The sequence below is a fragment of the Microcaecilia unicolor genome, chromosome 11 (assembly GCF_901765095.1).
Source record: "Microcaecilia unicolor chromosome 11, aMicUni1.1, whole genome shotgun sequence".
Lineage (NCBI taxonomy): Eukaryota > Metazoa > Chordata > Amphibia > Gymnophiona > Siphonopidae > Microcaecilia > Microcaecilia unicolor.
In genome coordinates this window covers 195,830,540-195,852,377 of record NC_044041.1, presented here as the reverse complement: position 1 = coordinate 195,852,377, position 21,838 = coordinate 195,830,540, and the positions used below count along the sequence as shown (strand labels likewise).

Sequence of the window (21,838 nt, the reverse complement as noted above, 5' to 3'; positions counted from 1 at the left end):
ATGCAAATATAGGGACACTCATAGTGTTGAGCATTAGGGAGTTCGGCAGAAGGATTGTGCTGGCGCATGCGCAGAAGAGTTATGTGGTAAGCTTGACTCCTGTGCACATGCACCTAGTAAAACCCAGACATGAAGCACACATTGGTATCTCTTTTCTGCAGCCTAAATACAGTGGTGGAAATAAGTATTTGATCCCTTGCTGATTTTGTAAGTTTGCCCACTGACAAAGACATGAGCAGCCCATAATTGAAGGGTAGGTTATTGGTAACAGTGAGAGATAGCACATCACAAATTAAATCCGGAAAATCACATTGTGGAAAGTATATAAATTTATTTGCATTCTGCAGAGGGAAATAAGTATTTAATCCCTCTGGCAAACAAGACCTAATACTTGGTGGCAAAACCCTTGTTGGCAAGCACAGCGGTCAGACGTCTTCTGTAGTTGATGATGAGGTTTGCACACATGTCAGGAGGAATTTTGGTCCACTCCTCTTTGCAGATCATCTCTAAATCATTAAGAGTTCTGGGCTGTCGCTTGGCAACTCGCAGCTTCAGCTCCCTCCATAAGTTTTCAATGGGATTAAGGTCTGGTGACTGGCTAGGCCACTCCATGACCCTAATGTGCTTCTTCCTGAGCCACTCCTTTGTTGCCTTGGCTGTATGTTTTGGGTCATTGTCGTGCTGGAAGACCCAGCCACGACCCATTTTTAAGGCCCTGGTGGAGGGAAGGAGGTTGTCACTCAGAATTGTACGGTACATGGCCCCATCCATTCTCCCATTGATGCGGTGAAGTAGTCCTGTGCCCTTAGCAGAGAAACACCCCCAAAACATAACATTTCCACCTCCATGCTTGACAGTGGGGACGGTGTTCTTTGGGTCATAGGCAGCATTTCTCTTCCTCCAAACACGGCGAGTTGAGTTCATGCCAAAGAGCTCAATTTTTGTCTCATCTGACCACAGCACCTTCTCCCAATCACTCTCGGCATCATCCAGGTGTTCACTGGCAAACTTCAGACGGGCCGTCACATGTGCCTTCCGGAGCAGGGGGACCTTGCGGGCACTGCAGGATTGCAATCCGTTATGTCGTAATGTGTTACCAATGGTTTTCGTGGTGACAGTGGTCCCAGCTGCCTTGAGATCATTGACAAGTTCCCCCCTTGTAGTTGTAGGCTGATTTCTACCCTTCCTCATGATCAAGGATACCCCACGAGGTGAGATTTTGCGTGGAGCCCCAGATCTTTGTCGATTGACAGTCATTTTGTACTTCTTCCATTTTCTTACTATGGCACCAACAGTTGTCTCCTTCTCGCCCAGCGTCTTACTGATGGTTTTGTAGCCCATTCCAGCCTTGTGCAGGTGTATGATCTTGTCCCTGACATCCTTAGACAGCTCCTTGCTCTTGGCCATTTTGTAGAGGTTAGAGTCTGACTGATTCACTGAGTCTGTGGACAGGTGTCTTTCATACAGGTGACCATTGCCGACAGCTGTCTGTCATGCAGGTAACGAGTTGATTTGGAGCATCTACCTGGTCTGTAGGGGCCAGATCTCTTACTGGTTGGTGGGGGATCAAATACTTATTTCCCTCTGCAGAATGCAAATAAATTCATATACTTTCCACAATGTGATTTTACGGATTTAATTTGTGATGTGCTATCTCTCACTGTTACCAATAACCTACCCTTCAATTATGGGCTGCTCATGTCTTTGTCAGTGGGCAAACTTACAAAATCAGCAAGGGATCAAATACTTATTTCCACCACTGTATAAGCATTTAAAATGTTTTTTTTGTGTTTTTCTTTTTGTACTCTTATATTTAGATGGTCTCTAGGCCTGCCTTTACTTTTGCGCATCTGGGCCATAGACCTTCGAGGTTTTTAGACGCCTCTTATATCTCCTCTGTCCTTAAGGCTGCATTAATCATTAGGCAGACTAGGTGGACACCTAGAGCGGCAGCTACTGGTGAGGGCGGGGGTAGAGTGGTAGCAAAGTGTAGCTGTGGTCAAAGCAAAACAGATCCTCACAGCTACAAAGCGTCATCAGCGTGTATTTTTATCCACAGGGAGCATAGGAAATTTTCAGATAGCTCATTACCAAAAGCCTTTCACCCAGGCAGATTGGGACAGTCCAAAGGCAACTGATGCCCTAGGTGAACCTTTTATAGATGTGTTCTTCCCTTCCACCCCCCACCCATGTGGCTGAAAACCCTACCCTCCATACTTGTTTTTCCTTCCTTTCCTTACCCTGTAGTCAAGCATTTCTCCTTTCTCCTCCCTATTCTCCCATTCAGCATCTCCTGTCTCCAGCATCTCCCCCTCCTGCCTTCTTCCACCCTACCTGTTCTCAGGAGTGGGGAAGGGGAGAGGAGATGCTGCCGCCTGCCCGCCCGCCCCCTATACTGCTATGGATTTACAGCCTGTCTCACTGATACAGACTACTCAATAATTACTGTGGATTCTTTTGGATTCGTATTAGGTAAATGAGACCTTTATTAGAGGTTCTAAAATCTACAATGATAAAGATATATATAATGATTAAATCATCTAACTAAAAGAAAGCTATAAGACAGATATATACATATTATACATACAACATCAATGATCAGGAAGTTCAGGCCCTTATCTCATCAGCCGGGGGAGGCCTGTTGCAGCGAAAGCCCGAAGTCTCCTTATGACCAGGAACAAGTCTTTTCTGCATTATGCGTCCACCCACAGATGAGCCTCAAAGCTCTGCTGCAACAAGCCCCCCTTTTTATTAAACTAAAGCTTATTTTCAGAGCCAAGGAAAATTACAGAATACTTGAGAATAGGTAAACAAGCCATACTGTGGGAATGTGGCCACATGTTTCCAAGTCCAGGTGGCCAATCTCAACTTGAAAACAAGTTCCATCTTTCCCTTCACATAACTAATTAGAGCTGTGTCTTATCTTCTACATTCCAACTTGTTTTTGCACAATCAAAGTTAATCATTTTTAAACAGAATTACTTCTAATCACAAATACAGACCCCCGAGTGCACTTGTTGGTCAAGGCAGATAGAGTTGAAAAGCAAACTCTAAAATCCTTTTTATTACACCCCCCCTCGTCCCAAATTCCCTGTTGGTAATTTTATAAAGCGTTTCCTGTGTGTAAAGTTGTTTTACGTATGGGAAATGCTTGTTATAAAATGGCACTGTGTTGTGTGTGTATTCTTTGCAGGCATATTCATTGTTTCTAATAGGAAAACTGCTCTTATTGGCACATTCACTTGTATGTGTGCGTGTGTATACTCACCCGCCAACAAGAGCATGTGCTGGCTTTCCTAAGTTACACTTGCCTTGGAGAAGGTTTAGCATTGTGCATGAACGTTTGTGCGATACAGGGAATTATTCTAGGAGCCCTATATTCATACAAGTGCATGTGCCAATAAGAGCAGTTATCTGACATTCTGGATTAACCAATGTTTGGTAGTCAGGTTCTACCCCCTTTCTCCCACCCCCCCCCCCCCCCCAACCTACCTTACAAGCCCTGATGGTCCAGTGAGTAGTTGGAACAGGAGCAATACCATACCACAGGGAACCTAGGGATGTCATCCGAGCAACCCCAGAGCTGGCTCTTTCCCTCCTCTGGTGGACAATTCAGTCCAATTTGACCTTGGGACTACCATTATAAATTCCTCCACCCCAAAGGGTGCTGATGATAGATGCATCCAACTGGGGGGGGGGGGGGAGTGGGGAGGCTCATTGAGATGGGGTTCACACTCAGGGTCAATGGTCAGCCCAGGAGATGGATTTACAGATCAACCTCCTGGAGCTCTAGGCAATTTGGAAAGTTGTAAAGGCTTTCAGAGATCAGTTGCTGAACCAAATTGTACACCTTCAAACTGACAATCAGGTTGCGATGTATTACGTCAACAGGCAGAGGGTACGGGATCTTACCCTCTGTGTCAGGAGGTCATTGTTATATGGAACTGGGCTTCCAGCACAGGATAGTTCTCAGAGCCACATCCTAGCAGGAAAACTCAACAGCCTGGCCGACAGACTGAGGAGAGTAAGGCAACCTCATGAGTGGTCTCTAAGCATCGACATTGCCAGTGAGATTTTCCAAGAGTGGGGCACTCCTTCAGTGGATTTCTTTGACAATCGTAAAATCCCTCAGTACTGCTCAAGCTCAGGTCACACAAGAGAGGCATTGGATTCCTTTCTTCTTCGTTGGGGGGCAGGTCCTTCTGTATGTGTATCTTCCCATTCCCAGGGAGATATGGCTCCCACTTCTTCTCACATACTGTCCCGCCTCCCCTAGGAGTTGAATTTAATTCTTTGCTATATTATAGTACTACTGGTCTTGCACTTGCGAGTCGGGCAGGAAGACACTTGTACATGTGAGTAGGAGCACAACCTTAAAATCTTAAAGGGAATGGACGCTGGGCAGCATTTCCGTACCAGGCTGCATGGATGATGTCACCCACATGTGAGAAGAATTGGTGTACTGTCCTCTGAGAATATCTGCTACAGTTAAATAACTTCGCTCTACTGAACCAATGTATTAATTTCAAAAAATGTGTGTGAGCTTTGGAGATGATTTAGGTCCCATCAAAAGGTTGAGAGCTTATGTGGTCTTGATATAGGACCTGTGGATTATGCTTATTTTGGTCCAGTAAAAGGTGTCTTGTTCTAGAGACTCATTTGCTTAGGAAAATACATTCAGTATTCAGTTTTAGGTTTTGTTGGATAAATCTTCCTTGGGAAAAGAATGTTTGACTAGACCCTGGTGCAGAACTGACTGCAACAACATTACAATATGAGTCTTACATTGGGCCACTCTGTATCTCAGGAAAGCATCATATGTAAGGCATATCAACTAGATCAGCAACTATAAATGTATTATCTCACCACCTTATCTACTATCTGCACTGTTATTGCTTATATCTGCTTATCTAACTCTCGCTTACGATATTCTTTATGACATTCCCAACTACCTATTATAAGCACTGTTTAATACTTATATCTATTTGTTCTATTTTGATTAAGCTACTCTGTATACAACACTAACTGTTTTTCTCCCAATCCATTCTCCACCAATAACGACACATTGTATGCCACATTGAGCCTGCAAAGAGGTGGGAAAATGTGGGATAGAAATGCAATAAATAAATAATACACCCAAACTGTTAACTTACATTTTGATTTAAGGTTTGAATTTGGATAAAAGCATGAAAACTCAACAGGTTACATTTTTATGATTTTGTATCCGGGTCCTTTTGATTTTAGCTTCAGCATTTTTTTTTTTTGGGGGGGGGGGGGGGGGGGAGGTGTTGAGGGGGAAGGTACCACCCTCTTCAGCAAGAGTGAGCAACTGTGTTTTTTGAGGGCCACAGCCCAGTCAAGTTTTCAAGATCTGTACAATGAATATGCATGAGATTGATTTGCATGCACTGCTTCTATTATGTGGAAATATATCTCGTGCATATTCATCGTGGAAATCTTGAACACCCAACTGGGTTGTGGCCCTTGAGGAACTTGGTTGCTCACCCCCTGCTCTACAGGTATCCTGCATTCTTCCCTCCTCCTACTCCATACCTTTAAAAATCCTGTCATTTATTCCGGTATCCTTCTGTTTTTTTAAAACCTTGTTAACATGGAATTAATTTTATCAGGCATTTTGAAACATAGAGTACGTTCTTTTGCTGTAACTGACTGGAGATCACTCCTACCCTGTATTTCCGAAAGTCCAAGGATTTGTAAAGGTGGCCAAGGGGGGGAGGAGGGGGCTTATGGGAGAGTTGGGGGGGGGGGGCTTTTCAGTCGGTTATGATGAGGATTGGCTTTGTTTGGGGTGAAGGTGGGGGTGTCAGGAGGGAGGGGTGATTCACCGTAGATTGCCCTGCCCCTTTAAAACCACAAATTGGTCATGCCTTTGGTAAATTAGGGTACAGTAAAAGTCCAACTTTTACCACACCATAATAACTACCCCCAAAATATAAGTAAATGCAGTGTAAAAAATCTTAACATATCAACCAAGAATAAAACCTAACGTCATGTTTTAACTACCACCTTCCTCGGGAGTAAAATACAAAGTATTTAATCTAAAAAGCAAAACAAAGCAGACAGTCCAACAGTATATGTCGTATTTTTTAAAAGATAAGTTTGCACACCCATCTATTAGAGAGAATTTATACAAAATTAGTTTAAGAAATTGTTTTACCTTCAGTTGATTTAGAAGCATCATGCACTAAGGGGCCCTTTTAAAAAGGACTTAGTGCAAAGCAATTCAGAACTACCACTGGGCTACTGCAAGAGTCCAGTGGTAATTCCCACCCCCAGAACATGCCATTGCCAGTACTACAAAAAAATTTTTTGTAGCTCCGGGGCTTACCGGGCAATAATTGGGCAGCGCCACTCGCCCAGTTACCGCTGGGTTAGCGCAACAGCCCTTACCATCACCTAAACAGGTGGCAGTAAGGGGCTCCGCCACACACTAATCCCTGTGATTAGCGTAGGACCATTTCCTTAAAAACAAAAAACCCCAGCCTTTTAGCTGCTGTGATAAAAGGGGGCCGAGGCACGCATCAAAAACACGTACTGACACAACCACAGGCCCCCTTTTACCGCATCTTGGTAATAGGGGCCCTACATTTTTAAAGAGGCATTTTGAGCTGATTTTATATATATATATATATATATATATATATATATATATATATATAAAATCTTAAACAACCATTCTAATTAATTAACAATCTTTATTCAATATACTATCCAAAAAATCACAAAATGTTTTGATAGTATATTGAATAAAGATTGTTAATTAGAATGGTTGTTTAAGATAACATGTTTATGAAACTACAACTATTTTGAGTATTTTAGCCTAGAATTGGAATTTATATATATATATATATATATATATATATATATATATATATATATATATATATATATATATAAAACACATTTTCTATATAAGATGTTATTCAGGCACATATATATTAAATTTGCTATGAAAATATGTTTTAAAGTGTGGCGGCACAAACATATGCCATATTTTAATAGGAAAGGGTGGCTTAAAACACATCCATCTAATAATGAAAACTTAGTTAAGAATATTTACTAATGTAATTTTAAATGGATGATGTATATCTTTCTAGTATTGGGTATCCAGTCGTGACCTTGGGTTTTGGCTTCAAAAGTTATGTCAGCTACAAAATGCGGCTACGAAAACAGAAGGAGGTACAGAAGGAAAATGAATTTTATATGCAGCTTCTCCAGCAGGCCCTGCCTCCAGAACAACAGATGCTACAGAGGCAAGAAAGGGAAGCAGAAGAAGGTGGGTGCTTTTTGCCCTGTAATTCTGCATTAATTTGTTATAGATGTGAGATATGATAACATGCATGGGAGCCAACTTTTCAAAATTATTGGGGGAGCTAAGCTCAGTGGAAATAATTCATCCCTGCACATATACAAGGAACTTTCACAATATTGGGAGTGCTCAAGCACCCACAGAGCCGGCTCCTATGATAGCATGCGAACCATGTTCAGCCTGCATCTGTTGAGTGAATTGATCTGTGCAGTCGTACAACTTGCTTACTGTCTTGTGAAGCATAAAAAAATCTGTAGGAACTTCTTGCAGCCCCCAAACCTCCCTTTTTCTTTGTGAAGGGAAGTTATGGTGGACTTAACTTTATTACGATATGACAACATTCTTGACCCCTGCCTAGCTTATTTTAACTAGAGGTCTCTTTGGTTACTGTATTTGCAGTAATGTGAATTAACTTATGACGAAATGAGATTTCAGTCTTTCAATACTGATCTCATGCATTCTTGCCTTTCTGCAGATCTTGTATATGTTTCTGCTAACTGTACTAACTTTCTATTTAAAGCACATTTTATTTATCTTGACACTCTTCGTACATTGTTTCTGTTACAGCAGCCAAAGGGTTATCAGATGTGGATTCCTCAATGCTTTTACAGCACAATGGAGGCATTTCAACAAGTAAAAAAATATGTACAACATTACCAGAGCTTGAATACAGAGAAAAAGGAAAAGAAAGGGACAAGGAAACCAAAAAACACAACCTTGGAATAAATAATAATATTTTGCAACCTGTAGACTCTAAAATACAAGAAATTGAGTATATGGAAAACCATATCAATAACAAACGATTAAATAATGATCTTGTAGGAAGTACAGAAAACCTCTTGAAAGAGGACTCATGCACTGCCTCGTCAAAAAATTACAAAAACGCCAGTGGGGTTGCCAACTCGTCACCGCGTAATCACAGTACGTCAAATGGGAGCATCCCTTCCTCGTCCAATAAGAATGAGAAAAAGCAGAAATGCACTAGCAAGAGCCCAAGCATTCATAAGGACTTAATGGAAAACTGTATTCCAAATAACCAACTGAGCAAACCAGATGCACTGGTAAGGTAAGTTTGATATGAGCTATACCTTGCTTACTGACCATTGATCCTCACAGTTCAGTCCCTCCCACAAGATTGTACAGATAAAATCTGCTAGAAAAGTACTGTAGATTTGTACAACTTAAAATTCTCCTATAGTAAATTTAGGTCATGTGTTGGCAACAAAACATTTTTCAGAAAGAACAGAAGCAGCATGTATTCAGAGAGCTTGTTCGTGTGCCACATATACAATGTGTTAGTAGGTATGACTAACTTAAGAAGCTCAGTGACATAGGAAGCAGTTTTATAAGTGGGAGCCTCCATTTAGATGCCCTAAGTTCATATAGCAGATGCCTGTTTTATAATGAAACCTAGTTACAGAGGAGTTCTAGTGTAACTCAGTATTGGAGAGCTTAAATGTGTCAGGGATGTGTGTAACTTCAGTTGTTCAGTAAGTTACATGTGTAACTGGGAGCCCCCGCCTATGTCCCTTGCTTGTTCCATCCCTGTGTATGCCCCCCTTGCAAATACACACTCTCTAAATTGTCAGTTAAGTGGATATGTGCAGAATAGCACTTAGGTGCCCTTCTAGCACTTACAATGACGTGTTTAGTGCTGGTATTTTACATATCTAACGTGTAATGGGGGTGGGCACCTAAGTTATTGAATTCCCTTTTTATAGTGTCTAGTCTGTGTAAGGATTTGAAATTTTGGGGTTCAGTCATTTCCCCACTATCTGTAGCAATCTGTTCTCATTTCCAAGATAAATATTTCCAATTGCTTGTACTTTTTTAAATTTCACATCACTTAAAATATAGGGACGAGATCTATATAGCACAATGGAGCCAATGTACTAAAGGGTTATCTCATTTTGTATCCATGAGGAGAACTCGTACATAGGTCTGAAAAGATGATCTTCCTAAAATATTTAAATGTTCTTTCTTTATCATCTTGCTAGGTCAGTTCAGACCAATAGGGTTGTGTCCTCATACCTGCAGATGAGAGGCAAATAGATTTGAATATTCTAGTGACATCACTGCAGTAAGGAATAGTAAGCCTGGAATACCTCGGTATTTCTCTGCCTCCAGCAGATGGTGCAGGTTGGACTGGGGTGGCAGATAGTATGATGGGCCTGATTCTCTCGGCCACAGTTTGTGGGCTGTGGTGCCAAGGTTGAGTCTATGGCCTGTGCTCCTGAGCATTGGTCCACAAACCATCACCCAAGTCGAGCTCAAGGTGGCTTTCCCCTTTGTGGCCCTAAGTCTTGCCTGTGGGCTTCCCTCAAGTGAGATGAGTCTCTGTCCTTTCTCTTCCTACTGGGCTCCCCCCCCCCCCAACCCAAGCTCTTTGCCATTAAAAAAAAAAAAAAAAAAGAAGGGAAATTTGTCTGTGGCCGTTAATAAAGTCATAGAAGAACACAGCACAGCAGTTTGGGCAAGCCTGGACACAAGCTTGTTCTCCTAACCCACTATGCCAATGGAGTGACAATGTGAGAGTCGTGAGAGTCAGCTTCTACTGCCCCTGCTGTGACAGGGGCTGCCCTGTTTCGGTGTTGTGCAGCTCCAGGTTGCTGCAGGCATCACCTGAGGAGATAACCATGACAATCCAACTTCTGGGCTTGTGCTGAGGAGAATGGGGAGCTGATTTTGATGAGAATGGTGGACATCTTGCTGCCAGACTGTGTGGCTCTTTGGCTCTTGTGCTCTCCTTTCTGCTCCCCCCCTCCCAGGTCTCCGCTGCTCCCCCTCCCCCCTGCATTGAAATGACGGCTTCCTGCAGCCCCAGCCTCCCCGCCATCCTCCGCACCCTCGTTGCCCCGCTGCCCCCCTCCGTCTGCCACCGGGCCGGGCCCTCACAGCGCCTCTCACCTCCGTCACATGTGAAGGCACTTCAGCAAGTAACAGCTGATTGCTTCCCTTCGGACTTTCCTCCTTCCCTCTCTGGCCCGCCCTCGTCTGACGAGGGCGGGCCAGAGAGGAAAGGAGGGAAGTCCAAAGGGAAGCGATCAACTGTTACTTGCTGCAGCGCCTTCACACGGAGGTGAGAGATGCTGTGAGGGCCCGTGCCCCGCCCTCGCGGACGTTAGTCAGGTTAGTTCCAGGAGTGACGGAGAGCGGGCGGGCCAACCCCGATCCAACCCCAATGTTTCCCCGAAAAATAAGACAGCCCCTGAAAATAAGACCTAGCGCATTTTGGGGGGCAAAAATTAATATAAGACAGTGTCTTATTTTCGGGGAAATACGGTAGTAATATCACCAGACTATTTACATTTTTTTTGCCTCCTTCTACAGATATGGGGATACAATTCATGGGTCTGGATTGGTCTAGTACGACTCAAGGAAAAGAAATTAATAGCTTTTTGTGGCAACATTCTATTGAGTAGTGATTACTATATTTATCTGATTTAATCTAGTGGGTAATAACTGGATTTTTGTGTCTTATTTTTATTATGCGTGTAATTTTGGAAACCTCCTAGGTTTTAAGGTGGTATATACACTTTAAAAAAAGTAAAATTTTGTTAGAATTACTGCATGATCATCTATGCAGATGTACCAAAATAGTTTTACTAAATTCTGTCTCCTCTTTCCACATTCCCCAACTACTATTTTACACATGAGGCCACGTAATGGGCCCTTATTCAATAACAATTCTCTCATAGATACGGAATGAGGAAAGTCCTTTCTGAACAATGTCTCCAGTATGAGAGAGGATTTGCCCTCTAAACACTGCGATCATAAAATCATAGGTGCAAATGGAAGTGAGAGGAAGCCATTGTTCTTTTTGTTTTCAGAGATCTAAATAGAGGGTTTGCATAATAATTTGTAATGGAAGCTAGCTGTTTGTAGCACAAATCTAGACTCTATAGACTTTGAAATATTAGAGGGTCATTTTATAATAGGGTGCCTATCTTGTGCGTACGTTTTTTTTTTGTTTGTGTTTTGTTTTTTTATAATGCTTATTTCATAAGTGAACGTACTGTGCATGTGCCTTTTTAGAAAATTACTCCCATTCCCCCCCACCCCCCAAAAGGGAAAGCCACTGTGTGGTACATGGCTGGGTTCACATACGGGCCACTCCCTTACGGAGACTGAGCCTCCTTTAATGTAGGTAAAGTTACACCTGCTGAGTCAGAGGGGTGGAGCTTAAGCAGGGAGATGGTTAACTAGCCTGAGGTAGAACAGGAGTTTTCTGAAAACTAATATAAACTTGGAAGGAGTGAAAGTAGATAAGAATATAAATAATGTGTGAGTGGTCAGTCTCAGTAGTAAAACCGTGGCACTTATGCCCTCGTGCTATGAGGCATCAAGATTTAAATAAGTGAGCCAAATTTCGGTCATCATTTAAGCTAGCAAACACATCCTCAAGTTGCCCACTTAAATGGGTGTTCTATGGCCAAATGATGTTACATTTTAACTGATAAATGGCATCACTCCAACTGCATGCCATATAAAGAATAATGTCCCAAAAAAACAATCTCCAGCATAAGAGCCACTAAAAGCTGCAGTATCTGATGAAAAAAAGTTTCTTAAAAGAAAAAAAAAATATTTTCACAACTTCTCTCGTATTCAATATGAACAGAGTATATCTGCTGACAGAACCACCAAACAGCCAGGAAGCTGCATAAAGTGGGCCAAAGTTATCTATTTATTTATTTATTTTGATTTAGCTTGACCTTTATTCAGTAATAGCTCAAGGTGAGTACACAGGGTAGTGGGATAGTTATGGGGTAGTTTTACAGGGCAGGGCAGTTTAGGGTGCTATCTGCATTTGCAGAGGTATTTTTTGAGGTGTGGGGTAGTTGCAGGGGGCAGTGTATAGAGATGGGGCACATGTTGAGGTGGGGTGGCAGTTCTGGGGTTTAGTTTCAGAGTGTGGGGTGGCAGTTCTGGGGTTTAGTTTCAGAGTGTGGGGTGGTGGGGCAGATGCAGGGGTATTTTGGGGATAAGGTAATTTATGGAGTGTGGCAGTTCTGTGGGGAGTATTTTGGGGGGGATATGAACACAGTGCTTCAAGTGTGGTCTCACTAGCAACTTGTACTGGCAGCACCCTGGGTCAGTATGACATTCGGCAGGGATGAAAAGCAAAGTTCAGTTACGCTAACCTCATAATTGTTCCTTGAGTCCAGCCAGACCAGTTCAGGTTCCCACCCCAGAAGGCCATGATGTTTAGAGTCAACTCTATGGGGCAGTGTCATATTGCAAGATGCCTTACTGGGTTTGAATGCTTGCAAGCCCAGGACTACTCAGTCCCAAGTAATCGGGGACATTCCTCAGGGTTCCAGAAAGGTAGAGGAATATAATAGCTGGATTGATATGCCCCAGTGGAACTTAAGACTGCCTATTTTAGTAGCAGTGAATTATGCTTGGACATTCTGTGGTGCAAAGTTTCCTAAGTAAACATAAAAATAAATTGATATAAAACAGGATATTACAGGTAGCACTTGGTGACCCTTAGTGTGGACAGAGAATACTGTGTTGACTCCTGGGCTGCACCAGGCTATACACAGGAAATAAGTACTTTTGGGTTCTGTCTCTATTTGCTGGCAGGGGGAGTTAAGCCCCATTTGTCTGGATTGATACGACAAGGACTCAAGGAAAGACAATTATCAGAAAAACATGACTGAACTTTCATCAGCCATCACTAAGTGAGATCTTATATACTGCGAGTTACTCTAAGAAATACTGAAAAATGTAATAGAATCCCAACCTTAGAAGTAATTTGCTACCTTTATTATGCATGCTGTTATGTGCTGTCTCCACTAGGAGGGGGTATAATAGGACATTTTTGCTTTAGTTTCCTTATTTTTCCTGTGTTTTGTTTTTCTTTTTATTGAAATTTGCAATGTTTTGTAATGGCATGTAGTATCCAACACACTTTAAACAGAATAGTGCATCTTGTTATGAAACAATACAGTACAAAATGCACATACCTAGTCTCTGCTGAATAATCAAAGCAATTTTCCTTCAGCAGCAGGTTGGGAGGCGGGGATAGTGCTGGGCAGACTTTATACGGTCTGTGCCAGAGCCGGTGGTTGGGAGGCGGGGATAGTGCTGGGCAGACTTATACAGTCTGTGCCAGAGCCGGTGGTTGGGAGGCGGGGCTGGTGGTTGGGAGGCGGGGATAGTGCTGGGCAGACTTATACGGTCTGTGCCAGAGCCGGTGGTGGGAGGCAGGGATAGTGCTGGGCAGACTTATACGGTCTGTGCCAGAGCTGGTGGTTGGGAGGCGGGGCTGGTGGTTGGGAGGCGGGGATAGTGCTGGGCAGACTTATACGGTCTGTTCCAGAGCCGGTGGTTGGGAGGCGGGGCTGGTGGTTGGGAGGCGGGGATAGTGCTGGGCAGATTTATACGGTCTGTCCCAGAGCTGGTGGTTGGGAGGCGGGGATAGTGCTGGGCAGACTTATACGGTCTGTGCCAGAGCCGGTGGTGGGAGGCGGGGCTGGTGGTTGGGAGGCGGGGATAGTGCTGGGCAGACTTATACGGTCTGTGCCAGAACCGGTGGTGGGAGGCGGGGCTGGTGGTTGGGAGGCGGGGATAGTGCTGGGCAGACTTATGCGGTCTGTGCCCTGAAGAACACAGGTACAGATCAAAGTAGGGTATACACAAAAATTAGCACATATGAGTTATCTTGTTGGGCAGACTGGATGGACCGTGCAGGTCTTTTTCTGCAGTCATTTACTATACGTTACTACTATATATTCAGCAGCAGGTTGCAAAATAAAGCATCACATTTTCTCTTCCAGACATGGCCACTCTCAGGAGAATTTAATCAGAACAACTTTAAATCTTTTTTTTTTTTTTTTTGTAAGTGATAAGTGGTTGTTACGGTATGTTACCTTTAAACTATTGCATTGCACACAGGATACAGCTTGTGTGTGTATGTGGACGAGTGCATCCGCATGCCACACAGTTGTAATTAATTAAATAGGAGACTGGATTGTTCAGTGGAGCAGCACAGGAGTAGGAAAACATTCACTCTTACTCAGTTCATTTCCCACTGTCCTTTTACTGTAGTTTAAGCATGGTGTCAAGCTTAAGGGTTCTTCTTAAACACTAAATAAAAATGAGGCTTTCAGATTCACTATAGTAGGCAAGTTATTAGAGTAGAGTGACCAGTTCTCTCCATTGTGAGGTACCATAATTCTCCCACAGCAAGCACAAAACAAACTCGTGGAGGCACTACCCCAAGACTAATTTATACGGATGGAAGGGGACAGGATACAGCTCACTCTTGTGTCAGTAGGTGCTCAGTCTGATTTGTTGGGACTTAAATGCATAGGAACCAATTTTTCAAAATAATTGGGGCTGTTAAATGTAGCCCAAATTGCCCCTCCCTGGGTTCAGTAAAGGGGCTTGCTCAGTATTGGGGGGGTGTTCAGTACTCACTGCACCCACAGAACTGACTCCTACATTTGCTCATGGCCTTCAGTAAAAATGATGATTTGCTGCTTTCCATTGCCTTTTAGTGTGCAACATTCTACACTTTTGTGCTGTGCTGTTGTGATTTATTTCAGTTTCTCTTCTGAGGCAAGTGTAGTATTTCAGAATGAATCACTGATGGAAACATTCTAAGTATTTCAAGCCACTTCAGTGGCAGTATTGAAGTTTGTTCTAATTCTTGGCCTAATTCAACAGTCAAATTAAATTTCTCTCCTTGTAAAATTAAATCCTTAACACTTGTAACGGCTTTCTGTGTTAAGGGAAGATTTGTATATTTGATATCGGAGGTCAGCATTCTAACAGCCAGCGATGCACAAAGGTGATCGAATTCAAATGAGCTGCATGGATACCCCTTTGTGCATTGCTCTGCTGTTTTGCGAGTTAGAGCTGTCAAATGCACTGGGCCCCCTCCACACTTTTTATTTTTTACAATTTTCCCTTGTGGTCCAGTGGATCGCAACCCCCATGTTGTGTGTGCACACACCCCTCCCGACCCCATCCACACCCCTCCGTGTACCTTTTAGAAGGTGGAGGCAAGAGTAACAATTCCTCCCTCCTGCCTCAGGCCTGCCTGGAACAAAGTGGCAGCACTCAGACCTTCCCTAGTGCATTCTGGGATGCACTGGGTGGGGCTAAACACCATATAAGGAGCTTTTTCCTTATATTGTGCTTAGCCCTGCCCCATGCATCCCATAATGCGCAGGGCCTGGGCACTGTCACTTTGTTCTGTGCGGACCCACCCACTTGCCTCCGCCTTCTAAAGGTACACAGAAGGGTGGGGTCGGGGGGGGGGGGGGACTGTGGTCCACTGGACTACCAGAGAAAATTGTAAGAAAAAAAGGTTCAGGGTGGGCCACGGTCCACTGGACCACCAGGGAAATTAAAAAGAGAGAAAAAGATTTGGGAAGGGGTGTTGGTCCATTGGACCACCAGGGAAATTTAAAAAAATTTTGGAGGGGGGCGCTCGCGATGGGGCTCGACTTGGAGGGGGGGCACCGGGAGGTGAGAGGTGGGAAGCACAAGCAGGCAGCCTTCTGCAGCTGCCTGCTTGTGCTTCTCTTCTCTCCAGCAGCTCCAGAGCATCCATAAAATTTACTTGTTAAATTATGCTGCTCTGGAGCTGTGTATCCCACCAGTATACATATTAGAGTATGAATGAACTCATTAGAATACTTTTACATGGGGTTCTTGGTGACTGCTAACGGCACTCGTTAGAGCCACGGAAAACCCCTTTGTTCATTATTAGCTATCTGATTGCTTGCTTTAGACTGGTTAGAACCTGTCTAAAGCAAACTGTTAATAGCATAGTAAACTTTGTTCATTTGGCCCCATGTGGGTTAGCGGCTTTTTCCTGCACAAGTGTGCTTTGGATTCTAGTAAACTCCTTAGCAAAGTTTCTAGAGCAAGTTTGCTATGGAGCCCAGCAAACAAAGTTGTGGTGTTATTATTATTATTATTTTTTTTTTGGGGGGGGGGGGGGGGGGGAGTTGCCCTATGAACGCTTTTCCACTGAATTCTGCATTATTGAACTGCTTTGCATGATAACTCCATCACAGCAGTTCATTAATGCAGAGTTATAAGTAAGCTTCTATATGTTGTGAACCAAGTGCAAAAGTTTACCATTTGCAAAGGGGAAATCTGTGAGGTTATTTTACAAAAGGGGTTCCTGCTTACAAAACACAGAAGCTGGCAGTTTTGTGCAAAGGACCCCTTCTGCAATATAACTTTCCTAGTTAGGAAATACTCTTCTATGGAGCATAGGTGCCAAACTCAATAGAAATTACCCCTCCCTGGTACAGCGATGGAGTACTCGGCGTCCACTAGCACCTACAGAGCTGGCTTTTATGTTCTGGAGGACAGCAGGAAAAAATGTAGCTATAGATGGGTAATGTCTGTCACTTGATGATTGCGGCTACATGGCCTCTACCAGAGAGGGTTAAGTTCAAATATTCCTCCCCCCCCCCCCCCCCCCACCTCCATTCCCATGTCCTTACAATAATTCTGAATTATTTGAGAAGCTTCAGACTTTTGTGCTGTCTAGTCCCCTTGTGATTTTTCCTAAGCTTGATGTTTTCTTTGTTGAAATTATATTGTTTTGCAAAAAAAATAAACTAAATTTTGGAGGCATACTTAATCTGTTTAGGCTTTTGTTTTTATTTTTTAATGTAGCCCTTTTTCTTTCTGGCCGCAAATAGGAGTACATTTCATTTTGCAAACTGATGTCCCCTAAAAGATGTATTCATATGTTAGATTCTATCTTAGGTAGTTGCAGATTTAAAGCTGTTTGGGTTGGCAGGAGGTAGAGCTTTACTAGAGGTCACTCTGTGGAAGTTATGAGCTAGAAAATAATAATGATTCTCCTAGTGCAGTGTTCCTCAAGCCAGTCCTTGAGTACCTCTTAACCAGTCTGATTTTCAGGATATCCACAATGAATATTTGAGGGGGAGATTTGCATGCACTGCTGTCGATATATACAAATCTGTCTCATGCATATTCATTGTGGATATCTTGAAAAGTAGACTGGTACATAATCCTGGATCGACTTGAGAGACGCTGCTTTAGGGCAAGGGTTCTCAACCCAGTACTCGAAACACACACCCAGCCAAACTGATTTTCAGGATATCCATAGTGAATATGAGTGAGAGATTTGTATGCAAATCCTGTCTCATGCATATTCATTATTGATATCTGTGCAAGGTCTGACTTAGTGGGTTAAGAACCACTTCTCTCTGTGACGAGGATGCTGCCTGGTGTTACTGTGTATGCTATATGGGGTAAAAGTACAACCAGTGCTTATGATTTACATCATTGTATGTAGTTACACTGAACAATTTATATTTGTTATAATGTTTGTGACACTTGGGAAAAACATGATATCAAAATGAAATAGAGACAAAATGCCAGATCTGTAGCAATCGTTTATTTTTGCAGTATAATTTAACCTTGACAGACAGCCAAATATGGTTAATGTTTAATGTCAATTCCTTTATTTCTTTTTAAACACATTTTGATGGCAGGAGAATCTGCAAGCCTAATTTTGGTCATGGGGAAGGGGGAACCATTCAACAAAGGGGATAATTTCTGAAAAGTATGAATTTAAAAATCAGATACTTTTTCTGCCAGAAGAGAGCATTTTGGACCTGTCATTTGTGAAAGAAGATAAACAACTGGTGTGTGTGTGTGTGTGTTGTAGGATAAGAGGACCATAAGAGGTTTAGCTAAGCCTATTTCCCCCACCAAGCGGTAAGATCAGAGCAGTAATTCTGAGACTTTAGGTGTATAGACTAGATTACAGGATAGAGCCTCTTTCTCATCTTGACAGGCAAAAACTTCAAAGCAGGCTGCTTCCTCCGCCTTCCTGACAGATCATTACATTAATTTTAAGTGGGCTCCCAGTACTGTTTTAGCATGTCTGCATAAAAAAAAAAAAAAGTTAAAACATTAAGAGGAATAAATTGCTAATTTTGTTACACTAACTGCACAGCTTTGTCTGACAGTAGTGTAAATTGGGAATACAAAACCACCCATTTCAGCAGACCTGCTAGTTCAACAGTCCAAGGTGGGACAACTTGAGACAATGAGGCTGTGAAGGACTGTAGTCATAAGAAGGCAGAGCCCAGTGCACCAATCAGCTATACTGATACCATTATCACAACCGCATGTGTGTTAGTGTAACTACGATACATTTTGTTTTAAAACTGTGCCCAAAGCTGCAGCAAACTAAGTTTTACCCCAGTACAAGATTCCATTAAAAATAGCAGCTACTTAAGCAAAATCTGTGTGTTCTCCCTTTTTCATGTGTTTGCATTTTCATAGCTTTACTGCTTGTATTCTGCACTTCCCCTGGTTAGATTTGCTTCTGTTGCTTGATGTGGTATAGAAATAATCATTGCATGTTTGGAGGGAAATAGTGAACTTGTGCTTTATTATATTCTACAAAAAGCCGTCTAAAGTTTCTGTGCTCATTTTGTTCTGATCTAATAGATTGGTATTTTAAGCTTGTGATGTACCAAGCCATTACAAAAGCTGTTTCAAAAACAATTTGTGAACTTGTAATAACCAAAATATGACACACAAGTGTCTCTTAAGGGGGTCACAGTTTCTGAAGTTCTACATAATGGCAGAAATTTCAGACTGCACTCTTGGGATGACTATGTAATGAAAACATTGATGTGAAATTATACATCTGGAGACCCTAAAAACGTAAGGTAAAGATGTGAATCCATTGGTGTTAATATTTGAAAAGGATGATTTGAAGTTGTTACCTAATGTTTGTAAGATAATTAGAACTGTGATTCTTGATTTTATTTTTTTTCTTCTCATCAACAAGCCGTGTTCTTGTCACAAACAAAATTGAATGAATATATCAAGTGCATCAATAGTGAATCACTCATAAAAAGGAAAAGACCTCAGAAGTAATCTGTGGACTTCCTTCTTTTTTCAGAACATATTAGTCATAACAGACGGTCTTGTAATCATTGGCCAAAAACCTCCATTGACATTTTTATAGTTTTTCTTTTTATTGCATGAGACATTTATTTAAAAAAAAATATATATATATATCTAATATAATAAAAGGCACCCTCAACATTCTGAGGACAACGTTCTGAAGTCACTCAGACTCCCAGAACGGTTCGTAAGTTCGTGGTGGTGAAGCCACTGAACGACTTGCTGCCCCGCCCTCGCGTCAAACGTCATGACGTCGAGGGCGGAAAACCAACAGAAAAATGAAAGCAGGGACCGCATCAAGGAAGGGGGAGGAGTAGGGAAACACGCGGAACGTGTTTCCCTACTCCTCCCCCTGCCAAGGAAACGCTGGCTACCAACCGCGCCGCGCGCCTCAGGTAGCCCCGCCCCGACCGCCCGAGCACCACTCTCCCTCCCTCCCTCCCAAGTTCAGCAACGCGCGACGGCGACGTGGTGGGGGCGCTCCGCCCCAGATGTCAGCGGGTGGGGGGTGCTGCGAGTCCGCTCCCGGCGCTGTCCTGCCTTTAAAACCCAATTTGAAGCGCTGGAATAACAGGCAGCAGCGCCTCGCGTCTGCCCTTCTACTAAAAATCTCTTCCACGACGTCATTGGGCCTTCCCACATTGAGTCCCACCCGCCCTCGCGGTAATTGGAAGTTACCTGAGAGGAGGGCGGGACTCAATGTGGGAAGGCCCAATGACGTCGTGGAAGAGATTTTTAGTAGAAGGGCAGACGCGAGGCGCTGCTGCCTGTTACTCCAGTGCTTCAAATTGGGGGTTTTTTTTAAGGCAGTGAGGGTGGTGGGCCTGGGCGGCAAGAGAATGGAGCTGGTAGGTGGGGAGGGACTCAGATGGGAGAAGGGTGTGGGGCTCTCAGGTGGGGGGGAGGGGGTTCTCAAATGGGAAGGAGACTGAGGTGGGAGGGGTTCATGGATGGGAGAAGCAGAAGGGGTGGGGAGGGGGTTCTTGGATAGTTGAAGGGGACGGGTGGGGAGGGGACTGGGGTTCTCGGATGGGAGAAGGGGACGGATGGGGAGAGGACTGGGATTCTTGAATGGGAGAAGGGGACTGAGGTGGGAGGGGTTCATGGATGGGAGAAGCAGAAGGGGGTGGGGAGGGGGTTCTTGGATAGTTGAAGGGGACGGGTGGGGAGGGGACTGGGGTTCTTGGATGGGAGAGACTGAGGAGGGGGTTCTCGGATGGGAGAAGGGGACGGATGGGGAGAGGACTGGGATTCTTGAATGGGAGAAGGGGACTGAGGTGGGGAGGGGGTTCTTGGATACTTGAAGAGGACGAGTGGGGAGGGGACTGGGGTTTTTGGATGGGAGAGACTGGGGAGGGGGTTCTTGAATGGGAGAAGGAGACTGAGGTGGGGAGGGGGTTCCTGGATGCTTGAAGGGGACGGGTGGGAAGGGCACTGGGGTTTTTGGATGGGAGAGACTGGGGAGGGGGTTCTCGGATTGGAGAAGGGGACGGGTGGGGAGGGGACTGGGGTTTTTGGATGGGAGAGACTGGGGAGGGGGTTCTTGAATGAGAGAAGGGGACTGAGGTGGGGAGGGGGTTCAAGGATGGGAGCGCTTCATGAAACCCCATACACACTCTCTCATCTGGCAGCGCTTCCTGTACCCCCTGCCCCCCCCCCCCCCCCCCACACACACACACTCCCTCACTCTGTCATCTGCCATTGCTTCCTGAACCCCCCCCCCCCCCCCCCCCCCCACACACACACACACATACTCACTTACTTTCATCTGGCAGCGCATCCACAATCCCCCACAGCCCTCTTCTTCCAAGCTGAACCCCTCCAACACATCCCCCCCACCCCACACACACACTCTCTCTCTCTCTTCCTCTCCTCCAGCACACCAATTGCTTAGGTGCAGTGGCAGCAATCTCAGACACCAGAGAAAGAGGGGGGCCTGACACCATAGAGAGAGAGAGAGGGAGGGAGGGAGGTATCTCTGTCACACACACACACACTCTCTCTCTCACAGACTATGTGTTTCTGTCTCTCACTCTCATACACTCTATGTCTCACATTGTATCACATTCACTCTCTGTGTCACACAGTCACTTACATACTCGCTTGGTCTCATACACTCAGTCTCACAGACAATCTGTGCCTCACACACACTCTGATTCACGCACACACTGTATCTGTGTGAAACACACTCTCTCTCTCTCTCTCTCTATCACACTGTGTCTCCCATACGCAATTGCACACACTCTCATTCTCACACACACACTCTCTCACAGACATGCTCACACCCATACTCACTCTCTCTCTCACACACACACTCACACTTTCACTCTCTCTATCACACACAGTCACTCTCGCATACACTCTCCAAAACATACACATTATGAGGAAAACCTTGCTAGCGCCCGTTTCATATGTGTCAGAAACGGGCCTTTTTTACTAGTGTATATATAATAGCACTTATCTTCACAATTCCCAATTCACAGTGAGTTAAAGGGTGTCGAGCTCTTTTTAAAATTACGATTTACTAAAAATAAGAGTTCCCCCTTATTGATATTGGACAGATCCTCCATCCAGCTCCCC

General features: G+C 43.9%; 1 protein-coding gene across 2 annotated transcripts in view; it reads left to right on the top strand.

The window, feature by feature from the left end:
* The window catches only part of MACO1 (macoilin 1), an 82,636-nt gene that overhangs the window by 34,833 nt on the left and 25,965 nt on the right, over positions 1 to 21,838 (top strand). For both annotated transcript variants that reach the window (XM_030217405.1, XM_030217404.1), the window contains exons 5-6: positions 7,119 to 7,297; positions 7,898 to 8,396. In XM_030217405.1, the coding sequence (XP_030073265.1) occupies positions 7,119 to 7,297; positions 7,898 to 8,396 (678 nt within the window). The remainder of the gene's footprint in view (positions 1 to 7,118; positions 7,298 to 7,897; positions 8,397 to 21,838) is intronic.